Consider the following 20,000-nt stretch of genomic DNA (forward strand, 5'->3'; position numbering starts at 1 on the left):
CTTTTAGTCGTAGTTTGATGTCATTATATGTGTTTTTAAAACAACGTCAGTCTTTCTTTTAGTCGTAGTTTGATGTCATTACATGTGTTTTTAAAACAACGTCAGTCTTTCTTTTAGTCGTAGTTTGATGTCATTACATGTGTTTTTAAAACAACGTCAGTCTTTCTTTTAGTCGTAGTTTGATGTCATTATATGTGTTTTTAAAACAACGTCAGTCTTTCTTTTAGTCGTAGTTTGATGTCATTACATGTGTTTTTAAAACAACGTCAGTCTTTCTTTTAGTCGTAGTTTGATGTCATTATATGTGTTTTTAAAACAACGTCAGTCTTTCTTTTAGTCGTAGTTTGATGTCATTATATGTGTTTTTAAAACAACGTCAGTCTTTCTTTTAGTCGTAGTATGATGTCATTACATGTGTTTTTAAAACAACGTCAGTCTTTCTTTTAGTCGTAGTTTGATGTCATTACATGTGTTTTTAAAACAACGTCAGTCTTTCTTTTAGTCGTAGTTTGATGTCATTACATGTGTTTTTAAAACAACGTCAGTCTTTCTTTTAGTCGTAGTTTGATGTCATTACATGTGTTTTTAAAACAACGTCAGTCTTTCTTTTAGTCGTAGTTTGATGTCATTATATGTGTTTTTAAAACAACGTCAGTCTTTCTTTTAGTCGTAGTTTGATGTCATTACATGGTTTTTAAAACAACGTCAGTCTTTCTTTTAGTCGTAGTTTGATGTCATTATATGTGTTTTTAAAACAACGTCAGTCTTTCTTTTAGTCGTAGTTTGATGTCATTATACGTGTTTTTAAAACAACGTCAGTCTTTCTTTTAGTCGTAGTTTGATGTCATTATATGTGTTTTTAAAGTGTTTGGTTGTTTTTGTCACAACTTTACGAGTCAAGACTGCAGGAGAAACATTTCTTCTCCAGAACTAACAATAAAACCAACAATCATTTAATTAAATAAAAACATGATTTTTGTTGTGTTTATCAGAAAACACAACTGTTGTTATTATTTAAATGTTATTAACGTTAAAAAACGTCAACAAGCTCAAGGGTTTAACTACTCATTACTATGTTTATTTGTATATTTTTATACCGTGTAAATGATAAACCAGTGAGCGAGTTAGCGAGCTAGAGGTCATGGGAAAGGCTATAGCGTTTGATTAAGATAAGTGAAAATGGATGCTAATGCTTATGCTAGCATAATTTAGCTACATGATGCTAATGCTAATGTTAGCATCATGTAGCTAATGTAAGTTTGTCATCACAGGTCGAGATCATCTCGTTTCTAGTGTGTTTTCAAAGACATTTTATTCTCTTACATCTCTTGCACATGGAAGTATTTCATTTCAATGTTAAATTTGTTTCATATTTAAATAATAGAATAAAAAAATATATGTTTTGACCGAAGCTACTTAATCAAACTTCCGTCCAATCACGAGACACACAGATGATCACATGACCGATCGATCCAGTAGCTCTGTGCTCTGTTGATGTTGTCTGGAGACTCCATGACACCGACGCTTATAAACTGGAATTAAAAGGAATTTAAAAAGATATCGAAGGTTAAGACGTTTTATTTTATGGATTAAAAATAACAGAAAAATATTCATATAGATTTTCTTTCAATCAACTATTTAAAAAGTACAACCTTTCCATTAAAAAATGATTCAAGTTAATATAATTTGATTAAAAAATATATATATATATATTTATTATTTATTGCCGGTGTTTTAAACACATTTTTGAGGCGTCAGTAGAGAGTAAAAGAATAAGATAACACACAAGATAAGATGAAAACCAGGTGATAATAGTTGAATATATATCTGAGGGCACCGACACAGTACAGTCATAATACTAGTGTGTAAACATGACAGTAACTAGACTAGACGAGAGGAAACAACGATGTTGCTTCAGTTAACGTGAGGCTAGAAAGAGGAAGAGAAGAGGAGGAAGAGGTTAGAGAGTGAGATGATGAAGATGATGATGATGATGAAGATGAAGATGTGTGTTCACACCTCAGTGCTGCAGGAGACACACAAGTGACACATTTGAAGGAAGGAAAGTAAACTGACGTCAAGAGAGTGTTTTGTTTAACTATACAAGGATATACAGTGATATGTAGTGATAGTGTAGTAACAAGTATATATGTGTAGTATTGTCCAGTACTTGACTCTGGTGTTGTGATAGTGTAGTAACAAGTATATATGTGTAGTATTGTCCAGTACTTGACTCTGGTGTTGTGATAGTGTAGTAACAAGTATATATGTGTAGTATTGTCCAGTACTTGACTCTGGTGTTGTGATAGTGTAGTAACAAGTATATATGTGTAGTATTGTCCAGTACTTGACTCTGGTGTTGTGATAGTGTAGTAACAAGTATATATGTGTAGTATTGTCCAGTACTTGACTCTGGTGTTGTGATAGTGTAGTAACAAGTATATATGTGTAGTATTGTCCAGTACTTGACTCTGGTGTTGTGATAGTGTAGTAACAAGTATATATGTGTAGTATTGTCCAGTACTTGACTCTGGTGTTGTGATAGTATAGTTACAAGTATATATGTGTAGTATTGTCCGGTACTTGACTCTGGTGTTGTGATAGTGTAGTAACAAGTATATATGTGTAGTATTGTCAAGTACTTGACTCTGGTGTTGTGATAGTGTAGTAACAAGTATATATGTGTAGTATTGTCCAGTACTTGACTCTGGTGTTGTGATAGTGTAGTAACAAGTATATATGTGTAGTATTGTCCAGTACTTGACTCTGGTGTTGTGATAGTGTAGTAACAAGTAGATATGTGTAGTATTGTCCAGTACTTGACTCTGGTGTTGTGATAGTGTAGTAACAAGTATATATGTGTAGTATTGTCCAGTACTTGACTCTGGTGTTGTGATAGTGTAGTAACAAGTATATATGTGTAGTATTGTCCAGTACTTGACTCTGGTGTTGTGATAGTGTAGTAACAAGTATATATGTGTAGTATTGTCCAGTACTTGACTCTGGTGTTGTGATAGTGTAGTAACAAGTATATATGTGTAGTATTGTCCAGTACTTGACTCTGGTGTTGTGATAGTGTAGTAACAAGTATATATGTGTAGTATTGTCCAGTACTTGACTCTGGTGTTGTGATAGTGTAGTAACAAGTATATATGTGTAGTATTGTCCAGTACTTGACTCTGGTGTTGTGATAGTGTAGTAACAAGTATATATGTGTAGTATTGTCCAGTACTTGACTCTGGGGTTGTGATAGTGTAGTAACAAGTATATATGTGTAGTATTGTCCAGTACTTGACTCTGGTGTTGTGATAGTGTAGTAACAAGTATATATGTGTAGTATTGTCCAGTACTTGACTCTGGTGTTGTGATAGTGTAGTAACAAGTATATATGTGTAGTATTGTCCAGTACTTGACTCTGGTGTTGTGATAGTGTAGTAACAAGTATATATGTGTAGTATTGTCCAGTACTTGACTCTGGTGTTGTGATAGTGTAGTAACAAGTATATATGTGTAGTATTGTCCAGTACTTGACTCTGGTGTTGTGATAGTGTAGTAACAAGTATATATGTGTAGTATTGTCCGGTACTTGACTCTGTTGTTGTGATAGTGTAGTAACAAGTATATATGTGTAGTATTGTCCAGTACTTGACTCTGGTGTTGTGATAGTGTAGTAACAAGTATATATGTGTAGTATTGTCCAGTACTTGACTCTGGTGTTGTGATAGTGTAGTAACAAGTATATATGTGTAGTATTGTCCAGTACTTGACTCTGGTGTTGTGATAGTGTAGTAACAAGTATATATGTGTAGTATTGTCCAGTACTTGACTCTGGTGTTGTGATAGTGTAGTAACAAGTATATATGTGTAGTATTGTCCAGTACTTGACTCTGGTGTTGTGATAGTGTAGTAACAAGTATATATGTGTAGTATTGTCCAGTACTTGACTCTGGGGTTGTGATAGTGTAGTAACAAGTATATATGTGTAGTATTGTCCAGTACTTGACTCTGGTGTTGTGATAGTGTAGTAACAAGTATATATGTGTAGTATTGTCCAGTACTTGACTCTGGTGTTGTGATAGTGTAGTAACAAGTATATATGTGTAGTATTGTCCAGTACTTGACTCTGGTGTTGTGATAGTGTAGTAACAAGTATATATGTGGAGTATTGTCCAGTACTTGACTCTGGTGTTGTGATAGTGTAGTAACAAGTATATATGTGTAGTATTGTCCAGTACTTGACTCTGGTGTTGTGATAGTGTAGTAACAAGTATATATGTGTAGTATTGTCCAGTACTTGACTCTGGTGTTGTGATAGTGTAGTAACAAGTATATATGTGTAGTATTGTCCGGTACTTGACTCTGTTGTTGTGATAGTGTAGTAACAAGTATATATGTGTAGTATTGTCCAGTACTTGACTCTGGTGTTGTGATAGTGTAGTAACAAGTATATATGTGTAGTATTGTCCGGTACTTGACTCTGGTGTTGTGATAGTGTAGTAACAAGTATATATGTGTAGTATTGTTCAGTACTTGACTCTGGTGTTGTGATAGTGTAGTAACAAGTATATATGTGTAGTATTGTCCGGTACTTGACTCTGGTGTTGTGATAGTGTAGTTACAAGTATATATGTGTAGTATTGTCCGGTACTTGACTCTGGTGTTGTGATAGTGTAGTTACAAGTATATATGTGTAGTATTGTCCGGTACTTGACTCTGGTGTTGTGATAGTGTAGTAACAAGTATATATGTGTAGTATTGTCCGGTACTTGACTCTGTTGTTGTGATAGTGTAGTAACAAGTATATATGTGTAGTATTGTCCAGTACTTGACTCTGGTGTTGTGATAGTGTAGTAACAAGTATATATGTGTAGTATTGTCCAGTACTTGACTCTGGTGTTGTGATAGTGTAGTAACAAGTATATATGTGTAGTATTGTCCAGTACTTGACTCTGGTGTTGTGATAGTGTAGTAACAAGTATATATGTGTAGTATTGTCCAGTACTTGACTCTGGTGTTGTGATAGTGTAGTAACAAGTATATATGTGTAGTATTGTCCAGTACTTGACTCTGGTGTTGTGATAGTGTAGTAACAAGTATATATGTGTAGTATTGTCCAGTACTTGACTCTGGTGTTGTGATAGTGTAGTAACAAGTATATATGTGTAGTATTGTCCAGTACTTGACTCTGGGGTTGTGATAGTGTAGTAACAAGTATATATGTGTAGTATTGTCCAGTACTTGACTCTGGTGTTGTGATAGTGTAGTAACAAGTATATATGTGTAGTATTGTCCAGTACTTGACTCTGGTGTTGTGATAGTGTAGTAACAAGTATATATGTGTAGTATTGTCCGGTACTTGACTCTGGTGTTGTGATAGTGTAGTTACAAGTATATATGTGTAGTATTGTCCGGTACTTGACTCTGGTGTTGTGATAGTGTAGTTACAAGCATATATGTGTAGTATTGTCCGGTACTTGACTCTGGTGTTGTGACAGTGTAGTTACAAGTATATATGTGTAGTATTGTCCGGTACTTGACTCTGGTGTTGTGATAGTGTAGTTACAAGTATATATGTGTAGTATTGTCCGGTACTTGACTCTGGTGTTGTGATAGTGTAGTAACAAGTATATATGTGTAGTATTGTCCAGTACTTGACTCTGGTGTTGTGATAGTGTAGTTACAAGTATATATGTGTAGTATTGTCCGGTACTTGACTCTGGTGTTGTGATAGTGTAGTAACAAGTATATATGTGTAGTATTGTCAAGTACTTGACTCTGGTGTTGTGATAGTGTAGTAACAAGTATATATGTGTAGTATTGTCCAGTACTTGACTCTGGTGTTGTGATAGTGTAGTAACAAGTATATATGTGTAGTATTGTCCAGTACTTGACTCTGGTGTTGTGATAGTGTAGTAACAAGTATATATGTGTAGTATTGTCCAGTACTTGACTCTGGTGTTGTGATAGTGTAGTAACAAGTATATATGTGTAGTATTGTCCAGTACTTGACTCTGGTGTTGTGATAGTGTAGTAACAAGTATATATGTGTAGTATTGTCCAGTACTTGACTCTGGTGTTGTGATAGTGTAGTAACAAGTATATATGTGTAGTATTGTCCAGTACTTGACTCTGGTGTTGTGATAGTGTAGTAACATGTATAGGAGCAGGAGGAGGAGGTGAAGAGGTTGAGGAGGAGGTGAAGAGGTTGAGGAGGAGGAGGAAGAGGAGGAGGAAGAGGAGGAGGTGAAGAGGAGGAGGAGGAGGAGGTGAAGAGGAGGAGGAGGAAGAGGAGGAGGAGGAGGTGAAGAGGTTGAGGAGGAGGAGGAAGAGGAGGAGGTGAAGAGGTTGAGGAGGAGGAGGAAGAAGAGGAGGAGGAGGTGAAGAGGTTGAGGAGGAGGAGGAGGAGGAAGAGGAGGAGGTGAAGAGGTTGAGGAGGAGGAGGAGGAGGAGGAGGTGAAGAGGTTGAGGAGGAGGAGGAAGAGGAGGAGGAAGAGGAGGAGGTGAAGAGGAAGAGGAGGAGGAGGAGGAGGAGGAGGAGGAGGAGGAGGTGAAGAGGTTGAGGAGGAGGAGGAAGAGGAGGAGGAGGAGGAGGAGGAGGAGGAGGAGGAGGTGAAGAGGTTGAGGAGGAGGAGGAAGAGGAGGAGGAGGAGGAGGAGGAGGAGGAGGAGGAAGAGGAGGAGGAGGAGGAGGAGGAGGTGAAGAGGTTGAGGAGGAGGAGGAAGAGGAGGAGGAGGAGGAGGAGGAGGAGGAGGAGGAGGAAGAGGAGGAGGAGGAGGAGCGCACAGTTAGTTGGAGCGCTCGGTCCAGTCTCTGTCCGACATCCTGGTTCAACCAGATCCTTCCAGAGAGTGGCAGCTAGTCTTTAGGTCGTCCCTTCTTTTAAAGACCTCAAGACACTCCCAAAATAAGTTAAGTAAGTAAATCTGACTCCATCATGAACAACAGATGTTGTTTGATCTGATCACTGACCTAAACAAAGAATCTCCTGACTTCCTTCACACCTGTTATCTCAAACCAGGTCTGTAGACCATCAATTCTGTGTCTTGATACTTTAAGTGTCGTGAACGTTCCTTATCTAAACAAGGACAGCATTTCCACGTGGCTCCTTCTTCTACCAATACATATGTCCTTCACAGTCAGCACTTCTAACACAATGGCACCAAGGTCCATACAAGTTAAGGAATAGATGCCCAGAGCCCCTGAACCCTGAACCTTTAAACCCCGAACCTTTTGAACTCTGCTGCCTGGAAAAGGCAGCTGTCGTCAGACAGAATACAAGAAGATGTTTAAGATCTGAATAAGAGATAACATTATCAATGTGACACCTCTTAAAACAACAGTTAATAAATATAAGTTTCAATATTATTCAATATGCTGATGACACTGAAGTATTGTTTGTGTCTCTAGGTTTTGTTTCTAAGTTGATGGAGTCACATGGTCAAGGTCGCTGGACGGAGGACGGACTCTCTGATCCTCCTGCTGGACCCACAAAGACCGAGGTGGTCCTCAGTCGACCCGGCTGGTCTAACGGTAACACAACAACTACACTCAGGTGGAGCCGTGAAGATCACATGACAGAGCAGTGAAGATCACATGACAGAACAGTGAAGATCACATGACAGAACAGTGAAGATCACGTGACAGAACAGTGAAGATCACATGACAGAGCAGTGAAGATCACATGACAGAACAGTGAAGATCACATGACAGAACAGTGAAGATCACGTGACAGAACAGTGAAGATCACATGACAGAACAGTGAAGATCACATGACAGAACAGTGAAGATCACATGACAGAACAGTGAAGATCACGTGACAGAACAGTGAAGATCACATGACAGAGCAGTGAAGATCACGTGACAGAACAGTGAAGATCACATGACAGAGCAGTGAAGATCACATGACAGAACAGTGAAGATCACATGACAGAACAGTGAAGATCACATGACAGAGCAGTGAAGATCACATGACAGAACAGTGAAGATCACATGACAGAACAGTGAAGATCACATGACAGATAAGTGAAGATCACATGACAGTGCAGTGAAGATCACATGACAGTGCAGTGAAGATCACATGACAGAACAGTGAAGATCACATGACAGAACAGTGAAGATCACATGACAGAACAGTGAAGATCACATGACAGAGCAGTGAAGATCACATGACAGAACAGTGAAGATCACATGACAGAGCAGTGAAGATCACATGATAGAACAGTGAAGATCACATGACAGAACAGTGAAGATCACATGACAGAACAGTGAAGATCACATGACAGAACAGTGAAGATCACATGACAGAGCAGTGAAGATCACATGACAGTGCAGTGAAGATCACATGACAGAGCAGTGAAGATCACATGACAGAACAGTGAAGATCACATGACAGAACAGTGAAGATCACATGACAGAACAGTGAAGATCACATGACAGTGCAGTGAAGATCACATGACAGTGCAGTGAAGATCACATGACAGAACAGTGAAGATCACATGACAGAACAGTGAAGATCACATGACAGAGCAGTGAAGATCACATGACAGAACAGTGAAGATCACATGACAGAACAGTGAAGATCACATGACAGAGTAGTGAAGATCACATGACAGAGCAGTGAAGATCACATGACAGAACAGTGAAGATCACATGACAGAACAGTGAAGATCACATGACAGAGCAGTGAAGATCACATGACAGAACAGTGAAGATCACATGACAGAGTAGTGAAGATCACATGACAGAGTAGTGAAGATCACATGACAGAACAGTGAAGATCACATGACAGAACAGTGAAGATCACATGACAGAGTAGTGAAGATCACATGACAGAGTAGTGAAGATCACATGACAGAACAGTGAAGATCACATGACAGAGCAGTGAAGATCACATGACAGAACAGTGAAGATCACATGACAGAACAGTGAAGATCACATGACAGAGCAGTGAAGATCACATGACAGAACAGTGAAGATCACATGACAGAACAGTGAAGATCACATGACAGAGCAGTGAAGATCACATGACAGAACAGTGAAGATCACATGACAGAACAGTGAAGATCACATGACAGAACAGTGAAGATCACATGACAGAGCAGTGAAGATCACATGACAGAACAGTGAAGATCACATGACAGAACAGTGAAGATCACATGACAGAACAGTGAAGATCACATGACAGAGCAGTGAAGATCACATGACAGAGCAGTGAAGATCACATGACAGAGCAGTGAAGATCACATGACAGAGCAGTGAAGATCACATGACAGAGCAGTGAAGATCACATGACAGAACAGTTAAGATCACATGACAGAACAGTGAAGATCACATGACAGAACAGTGAAGATCACATGACAGAGCAGTGAAGATCACATGACAGAGCAGTGAAGATCACATGACAGAGCAGTGAAGATCACATGACAGAACAGTGAAGATCACATGACAGAACAGTGAAGATCACATGACAGAACAGTGAAGATCACATGACAGAACAGTGAAGATCACATGACAGAACAGTGAAGATCACATGACAGAGCAGTGAAGATCACATGACAGAGCAGTGAAGATCACATGACAGAGCAGTGAAGATCACATGACAGAACAGTGAAGATCACATGACAGAACAGTGAAGATCACATGACAGAACAGTGAAGATCACATGACAGAACAGTGAAGATCACATGACAGAACAGTGACGATCACATGACAGAACAGTGAAGATCACATGACCGAACAGTGAAGATCACATGACAGAACAGTGAAGATCACATGACAGAGCAGTGAAGATCACATGACAGAACAGTGAAGATCACATGACAGAACAGTGAAGATCACATGACAGAACAGTGAAGATCACATGACAGAGCAGTGAAGATCACATGACAGAGCAGTGAAGATCACATGACAGAGCAGTGAAGATCACATGACAGAGCAGTGAAGATCACATGACAGAGCAGTGAAGATCACATGACAGAACAGTTAAGATCACATGACAGAACAGTGAAGATCACATGACAGAACAGTGAAGATCACATGACAGAGCAGTGAAGATCACATGACAGAGCAGTGAAGATCACATGACAGAGCAGTGAAGATCACATGACAGAACAGTGAAGATCACATGACAGAACAGTGAAGATCACATGACAGAACAGTGAAGATCACATGACAGAACAGTGAAGATCACATGACAGAGCAGTGAAGATCACATGACAGAGCAGTGAAGATCACATGACAGAACAGTGAAGATCACATGACAGAGCAGTGAAGATCACATGACAGAGCAGTGAAGATCACATGACAGAGCAGTGAAGATCACATGACAGAACAGTGAAGATCACATGACAGAACAGTGAAGATCACATGTCAGAACAGTGAAGATCACATGACAGAACAGTGAAGATCACATGACAGAACAGTGACGATCACATGACAGAACAGTGAAGATCACATGACAGAACAGTGAAGATCACATGACAGAGCAGTGAAGATCACATGACAGAACAGTGAAGATCACATGACAGAACAGTGAAGATCACATGACAGAACAGTGAAGATCACATGACAGAACAGTGAAGATCACATGACAGAACAGTGATGTTACAACATTAGCTTCTTGACTCGCCTGTGTCACGTCATGGTCGCCTCACAGTCGCACACAAACATCACAAGGCTGATAAAGGACACAACAGTCTTGAATGAACACACACCTTCACTCGTGCGATCACAGACTCACACTCTCCAACAGGTCAGCGAGTGACAGCCGTGACCAGCACGTCCATGATGAATCCGACCTTTGACCTGACGCAGTGCTTTGAACAGCTCCAGAGCGAAGGTTTCCAGGTGAGAATACACAATGTACACACAAATATAAACACACAACAGTGTCTACACCTTCATTTTGTGTTCGTCACAGATTCCAGAGAATGACCTGGAGGTTCCTCTGAGAGCAGCTCTGGATCCTCCTGCTGTGCAGAGATACTTGGTCTTCAACTCTGCTGCCTTCCACCTGTTGATGGCGCCGGTAACAACACACCTGACAACACACCTGAGTACACAACTAACTACACACCTGAGTACACAACTGACTACACACCTGAGTACACACCTGAGTACACACCTGACTACACACCTGACTAAACACCTGGCTACACAACTGACTACAAACCTGACTACAACACCTGACAACACACCTGTTACCACAACACTCGTCACCTGGCAACACAACACTCGTCACCTGACAACACAACACTCGACACCTAACTACACTACACTCTTCACCTGACAACACAACACTCGTCACCTGACTACACAACACTCGTCACCTGACTACACAACACTCGACACCTGACAACACATCACTCGTCACCTGACAAAACAACACTTGTCACCTGACAACACAACACTCGACACCTGACAACACAACACTTGTCACCTGACAACACAACACTCGACACCTAACTACACTACACTTATCACCTGACAATACAACACTCGTCACCTGACAACACAACACTCGACACCTGACAACACAACACTTATCACCTGACAACACAACACTCGTCACCTGACTACACAACTTTCCTTCATAGCATGAGCTCAGGTGTGAACAGATGAAACCCCTCGCAGTCGTTGCTGGTCGTGCAGGTGTTGTATGTTGTGTTGTGTCGTGCAGGTGTTGTACGTTGTGTTGTGGTGCGCCATCTTCTCCACCCTCCACCTGTACGTCACCGTCAGTCAATACTGGATCCTCTGCCTGTGCGTCAGCCTGGTCTCCATCCTCCTCACCACCGCCATCATCTTCTTCCTCCACCACAGCAACAACCAGGTGAGTCCACTCCTGCGTGGCTCGTCCGTGTGCTGAGCTGCTTCCTGACCCACAGATCAACATGAACATCGACGTCCGGCTCATCCAGGTCAACGAGCGCCTGTTGAAGCACAACCTGCTGGTGGCTGTGGCTGACTGGGTACACAACTGCACAGGCACCATGCAGGTAACACAACATGAACCGTGAACACAACAACAACACCACAGCAAGACAACAAAATCACACCATGAACACACCATGAACACACCATGAACACACCATGAACACAACATAATAACACCATGAACACACCATAATAACACCATGAACACAACATAATAACACCATGAACACACCATAATAACACCATGAACACACCATAATAACACCATGAACACACCATAATAACACCATGAACACAACATAATAACACCATGAACACAACATAATAACACCATGAACACAACATAATAACACCATGAACACAACATAATAACACCATGAACACACCATAATAACACCATGAACACACCATAATAACACCATGAACACACCATAATAACACCATGAACACACCATAATAACACCATGAACACACCATAATAACACCATGAACACACCATAATAACACCATGAACACACCATAATAACACCATGAACACAACATAATAACACCATGAACACGCCATGAACACAACATAATAACACCATGAACACAACATAATAACACCATGAACACAACATAATAACACCATGAACACACCATAATAACACCATGAACACACCATAATAACACCATGAACACACCATAATAACACCATGAACACGCCATGAACACAACATAATAACACCATGAACACAACATAATAACACCATGAACACAACATAATAACACCATGAACACACCATAATAACACCATGAACACAACATAATAACACCATGAACACACCATAATAACACCATGAACACAACATAATAACACCATGAACACAACATAATAACACCATGAACACAACATAATAACACCATGAACACACCATAATAACACCATGAACACAACATAATAACACCATGAACACAACATAATAACACCATGAACACACCATAATAACACCATGAACACAACATAATAACACCATGAACACAACATAATAACACCATGAACACAACATAATAACACCATGAACACACCATAATAACACCATGAACACAACATAATAACACCATAAACACAACATAATAACACCATGAACACACCATAATAACACCATGAACACACCATGAACAGACCTCAACGAAAGGTGGTAAGATTTTTTCATTTCCTCTCTTTAATTCGACTTTTACAACCGAGTTGAACTTCAGTGACAGCTGGTACCACGTGACCGCTGTTCGCTTCAAAAGATCCTGCTCTGCGCGCCTGTCAGTGACGCGGCGTCGTCAGTGACGTCATCGGTGCTGAATGTGGGACTTCTTAATGTTCGCTCCATTACTAATAAATCCTTTATTCTTAATGATCTTTTCACAAGAGTTAATTTGGATTTATTATGTCTTTCTGAGACTTGGCAGAGAGAGGAAGAGTTTATTCATCTGAACGAACTCTGTCCAGTAGGGAGCGCTGTCCTGGGGAAGCCTCGCCTCTCTGGTCGTGGAGGAGGTCTTGCTACTGTTTTTAGGGAGAGTTGTTCTTGCAAAGTGATTCAGACACAGGAATTCACTTCTTTTGAGTCTCAGATGATCTTGGTTCTACAAGACCTTTCTATTGTGTGTCAATCTACCGTCCGCCTGGTCCTGCGGCGATGTTCTTGAAAGACTTTAGTGACTTCTTATCTTCCATTATTCAGATGGAATCTGTTCTTATTCTTGGAGACTTTAATCTTCATGTTGATGACGTCACATCTTGTTCTGCTAAAGAACTTTTAACTTTAACTGAAGCCTTTAATTTTGAGCAACATGTTTCTGAACCCACTCATCAAAAAGGCCACATTTTAGACTTAGTTTTTACTCTTGGCCTGAACATTTCTAATGTATCTGTACATGATGTCCATCTGAGTGATCATTCTCTTGTCTTGTTCAACCTGGACTTCATCCCTGAACCTAAGCCTTTGAAAGTTAGGTCTCAGAGGCGTGTCATCTCAGCCGATACTGCAGACAGTTTTTCTGCTATGTTTGACCGTCTTTCCTTTGATGACTGTCCAGATGTGGACAGTTTGATTCACTGTTTTACTGATCATTGTGTTGAAATACTGGATCAAGTGGCACCTGTTAAATCGAACTTGAAAATTCAGAAAAAACGGTGCCCTTGGACAAATGAAGATCTCCTGAGTCTGAAGAGACTTTGTCGAAAGACTGAGCGTCTCTGGAAGTCTACTAAACTTGAGGTGCACAGACTTCACCTCAGGGATCTGTTGACTTCTTACAATGAGATGGTAGAAACTGCTAGATCTGATTACATCAGAAAACTGGTAGCAGCAAATAGGAAAAACCCCAAAGTTTTGTTTGACACGATTAATTCTCTCGTGTCTCCTGCTCCTCAAATCACGCCGGTCTTCTGTGAAGCTGACAGCAATGCATTGTTGAGATTTTTCATTGACAAAATTAAATTGATCAAAGAGAAAATCTCTCCCCCTTTGTTGGGAACCCCTACTGTCTCTGAGCCCATCTCCTCCTCTTGGTCATCCTTCACTGCTGTATCTTTGGGTGATATTTCAGCACTAGTGAACAAGATGAAACCCTCCTCTTGCTCAGATGACGTCCTTCCTTGTAGGCTTTTTATCAAAGTATTTGATGTAATTGGCCCCTGGGTTACCAATATGGTGAACCTCTCCCTTTCCACAGGGGTTTTTCCCAATGCATTTAAACATGCCATTGTGGAGCCTCTGCTCAAAAAACCAGGCTTAGACCCAACTGACCTCAGTAATTTCAGGCCTATTTCTAAGCTCCCTTTCTTGTCCAAGATCTTGGAGAAGGTGGTGTCCGAGCAGCTGTCTTTGTTCTTGGATCAGAGCGACATCCATGAGAAGTTTCAGTCTGGCTTCCGTAAACATCACTCTACGGAGACAGCTTTACTGAAAGTGTCCAGTGACATCATGATGTCGGCTGACTCTGGTAAATTCACTGTTCTGGTTCTCTTGGATCTGTCGTCAGCCTTTGACACAGTTGATCACCAGATCCTGCTGAGAAGACTGAGGGATGAAGACTGTCTGGGTCTGTGTTAGAATGGTTCTCATCTTACCTTTCTGGGCGCAGTTTTAGTGTATCTGCCAATCAAATGAGGTCTGAATCGGCAGATCTGTTGTGTGGAGTCCCTCAAGGTTCTGTTCTGGGTCCTTTATTGTTTTTGCTGTACTTGATTCCCCTTGGTAAAATCATTCAGAGATTTCCAGATGTTTCTTATCACATTTTTGCTGATGACATCCAGCTCTACTGCTCTTTTGACCCAACTGAGCCCCAAAGGCTGAACAGCTTAGTCAATTGTTTGCTAGAAATCAAACAATGGCTGAGTGAAAACACTTTACAGCTTAATGTGGACAAAACTGAAACTCTGGTGATTGCTCCTGATGATAAGATTCCAGGGTTGAGTCAGTACTTGGGTGACTTAGGTCAGTCTGTCAAACTGAGCCTGAGAAACCTGGGTGTTGTATTTGATAAAGACATGTCTCTTGTTCAACACTGTAGAAAACTGACCAGAAACTGTTTCCTTCAACTGAGAAAAATCTCTAAACTTAGGAAAATGCTGTCACAACATGATCTGGAGCTTGTAATCCATGCGTTTGTTTCTTCTCGTCTGGACTATTGTAACAGTTTGTTTTCATGTCTTAACAAGAAGGAGCTGTCTCGCCTGCAGTTGATTCAGAACTCTGCAGCGAGAATTCTGACCCGCTCTAGTAGAAGAACTCACATTTCTCCGGTCCTTAAAACTCTTCACTGGCTTCCAGTTTCTTTCAGGATCAACTTTAAAATTCTGGTTCTTACTTTCAGATCTATTCATGGTCAGGCTCCTCCTTACATCACTGATCTGATCCAGCCTTACACCCCAGCTCGGTCTCTGAGGTCTGTGGATCAGAATCTACTTATGGTTCCACGCACACGGCTCAGGACCAGAGGAGAGAAATCTTTTCAGGCTGTTGCTCCTAAGCTTTGGAACAATCTTCCTCTCTCTTTGCGCTTGATGGAGTCTACTGACTCCTTTAAGAAACATGTGTGTTTGATGATCTACTGACTCCTTCAAGAAACATCTGTGTTTGATGATCTACTGACTCCTTCAAGAAACATCTATGTTTGATGATCTACTGACTCCTTCAAGAAACATGTGTGTTTGATGATCTACTGACTCCTTCAAGAAACATCTGTGTTTGATGATCTACTGACTCCTTCAAGAAACATCTGTGTTTGATGATCTACTGACTCCTTTAAGAAACATCTTAAGACGTTTCTATTTGTTCAGGCTTTTCCTTGAATTTCTCGAACTCCTGTGTTGTTCTCGGTGTTGTCTTGATCTTTGAAGTATGTACTGTTTTGAGTATTGTTTTGATTGTTAAAGCGCTTTGTGACCCTGGTCTCGAAAAGCGCTATATAAATATATATTACTTACTTACTTACTTACCATAATAACACCATGAACACAACATAATAACACCATGAACACAACATAATAACACCATGAACACACCATAATAACACCATGAACACAACATAATAACACCATGAACACAACATAATAACACCATGAACATACCATAATAACACCATGAACACAACATAATAACACCATGAACACAACATAATAACACCATGAACACAACATAATAACACCATGAACACACCATAATAACACCATGAACACAACATAATAACACCATGAACACAACATAATAACACCATGAACACAACATAATAACACCATGAACACACCATAATAACACCATGAACACAACATAATAACACCATGAACACACCATAATAACACCATGAACACAACATAATAACACCATGAACACAACATAATAACACCATGAACACAACATAATAACACCATGAACACAACATAATAACACCATGAACACAACATAATAACACCATGAACATACCATAGTAACACCATGAACACAACATAATAACACCATGAACACAACATAATAACACCATGAACACAACATAATAACACCATGAACACACCATAATAACACCATGAACACAACATAATAACACCATGAACACAACATAATAACACCATGAACACAACATAATAACACCATGAACACACCATAATAACACCATGAACACAACATAATAACACCATGAACACAACATAATAACACCATGAACACAACATAATAACACCATGAACACAACATAATAACACCATGAACACAACATAATAACACCATGAACACAACATAATAACACCACAAACACACCACAAACACACCACAAACACCACAAACACCACAAACACCACAAACACACCACAAACACACCACAAACACACCACAAACACACCACAAACACACCATAATAACACCACAAACACACCACAAACACACCACAAACACACCACAAACACACCATAATAACACCACAAACACACCACAAACACACCACAAACACACCACAAACACACCACAAACACACCACAAACACACCACAAACACCACAAACACACCACAAACACCACAAACACCACAAACACCACAAACACACCACAAACACACCACAAACACACCACACACACACCACAAACACACCACAAACACACCACAAACACACCACACACACACCACAAACACACCACAAACACACCACAAACACACCACAAACACACCACAAACACACCACAAACACCACAAACACCACACATGTCGTTGTGGTCAGATCTTCTTCATCTACTGGGACATGCGTCCGTGTCTGATGTCACTGACGGAGACGCTGGAGCAGCTTCAGAGCTTCACAGACGTTCAGGTGACTTGTTGTTCGTCACCAGAGAGTTAGACTCTTACCTTCTCTGTTGTTCTTCACCAGCACAAACTGAAGAAGACCATGTCTCACCTGGTCCTGGTGGCCGACGCACAGGTGAGGTCAGAGGTCGAGGGCCCTGACGAGCACCGACCCCTGCTGGGACACGAGGGCGGGAACTCTTCCCAGACCAGCCGACAGGAGGATCCTAAGATCACCTTGAACTACAGCCTCGTCCCAGACGTTAGTTTACCTGCTCAGGTGAGTCACACCATCACTCCCTCAGAAGTTAGAGGCTCCTTCTGTGATCCACCCGACGACAGCTGGACTTCAGAGTCAACATCCTGACGCTTTCACCATCATCTCTGGAGACTTCAATCAACCTGGACTCTACTCTCTACTCTACTCTCACTACTTCCCAGCAGGCGCTGGATTGTCCCTCCAGGAATAACAGGACAATTGACCTTCTTTATACTAACTTGAAGGACGCGTACAGAGACTTGAAGGTCTGATCATGACCTGGTCCACCTTCAGTCACAGTTCACTCCAGACAATACATTCACAATTTTAGTTTTTGACATATACACAACACTCATCACCTGACAACACAACACTCATCACCTGACAACACTCATCACCTGACAACACAACACTCATCACCTGACAACACAACACTAGCGACAACACAACACTCATCACCTGACAACACAACACTCATCACCTCACAACACTCATCACCTGACAACACAACACTCATCACCTGACAACACAACACTAGCGACAACACAACACTCATCACCTGACAACACAACACTCACACCAACACAACACTCACGACAACACAACACAACACTCACGACAACACAACACTCACGACAACACAACACTCATCACCTGACAACAAAACACTCATCACCTGACAACACAACAGTCATCACCTGACAACACAACACTCACGACAACACAACACTCATCACCTGACAACACAACACTAATGACAACACAACACTCACGACAACACAACACTCATCACCTGACAACACAACACTCATCACCTGACAAAACAACACTCATCACCTGACAACACAACACTCATCACCTAACAAAAAAACACTCACGACAACACAACACTCACGACAACAAAACACTAACGACAACACAACACTCATCACCTGACAAAAAAACACTCACGACAACACAACACTCACGACAACAAAACACTAACGACAACACAACACTCATCACCTGACAACGCAACACTCACGACAACACAACACTCACAACAACACAACACTCACGACAACACAACACTCATCACCTGACAACAAAACACTAACGACAACACAACACTCATCACCTGATAACACAACACTCACGACAACACAACACTCACAACAACACAACACTCACGACAACACAACACTCATCACCTGACAACAAAACACTAATGACAACACAACACTCACGACAACACAACACTCACGACAACAAAACACTCACGACAACACAACACTCACGACAACACAACACTCATCACCTGACAACACAACACTCACAACAACACAACACTCACGACAACACAACACTCATCACCTGACAACACAACACTCACAACAACACAACACTCACGACAACACAACACTCACAACAACAAAACACTCACGACAACACAACACTCACGACAACACAACACTCATCACCTGACAACACAACACTCACAACAACACAACACTCACGACAACACAACACTCACAACAACAAAACACTCACGACAACACAACACTCACGACAACACAACACTCATCACCTGACAACACAACACTCACGACAACACAACACTCACGACAACACAACACTCACGACAACACAACACTCATCACCTGACAACACAACACTCACAACAACACAACACTCACGACAACACAACACTCACGACAACAAAACACTCACGACAACACAACACTCACGACAACACAACACTCCCGACAACACAACACTCACGACAACAAAACACTAACGACAAAACAACACTCATCACCTGACAACACAACACTCACAACAACACAACACTCACGACAACACAAGTCATGATCCACGGTCTTGCTCGACTGACGCCGGTTCCTCCTCAGGTGGTGGCGCAGCAGCTGCTGCTGACCTACAGCGCCTTGTACGTGAAGCTGCTGGTGTCCGAGCGCCTGGCGGGCCCCTCGCATCACCGCATGAGGGGCCACAGGAGC

The 20,000-nt window shown here is 41.0% G+C and overlaps 1 protein-coding gene across 2 annotated transcripts in view; it reads left to right on the forward strand.

Annotated features, from left to right (window-relative positions):
- The window catches only part of tmem268 (transmembrane protein 268), a 21,456-nt gene that overhangs the window by 1,268 nt on the left and 188 nt on the right, over positions 1–20,000 (forward strand). The window contains exons 2-9 of one of the 2 annotated variants that reach the window (XM_087786148.1): positions 7,408–7,530; positions 10,751–10,845; positions 10,919–11,026; positions 11,678–11,830; positions 11,886–11,996; positions 17,683–17,769; positions 17,830–18,024; positions 19,893–20,000. The exon at positions 19,893–20,000 is cut by the window's right edge and continues 188 nt beyond it. In XM_087786148.1, the coding sequence (XP_087642274.1) occupies positions 7,425–7,530; positions 10,751–10,845; positions 10,919–11,026; positions 11,678–11,830; positions 11,886–11,996; positions 17,683–17,769; positions 17,830–18,024; positions 19,893–20,000 (963 nt within the window). In that variant the 5' untranslated portion in view covers positions 7,408–7,424. The remainder of the gene's footprint in view (positions 1–7,407; positions 7,531–10,750; positions 10,846–10,918; positions 11,027–11,677; positions 11,831–11,885; positions 11,997–17,682; positions 17,770–17,829; positions 18,025–19,892) is intronic. The other variant, XM_087786150.1, reaches the window with a different exon arrangement.

Source organism: Callionymus lyra, chromosome 3 (assembly GCF_982586985.1).
Source record: "Callionymus lyra chromosome 3, fCalLyr1.hap1.1, whole genome shotgun sequence".
Classification (NCBI taxonomy): domain Eukaryota; kingdom Metazoa; phylum Chordata; class Actinopteri; order Syngnathiformes; family Callionymidae; genus Callionymus; species Callionymus lyra.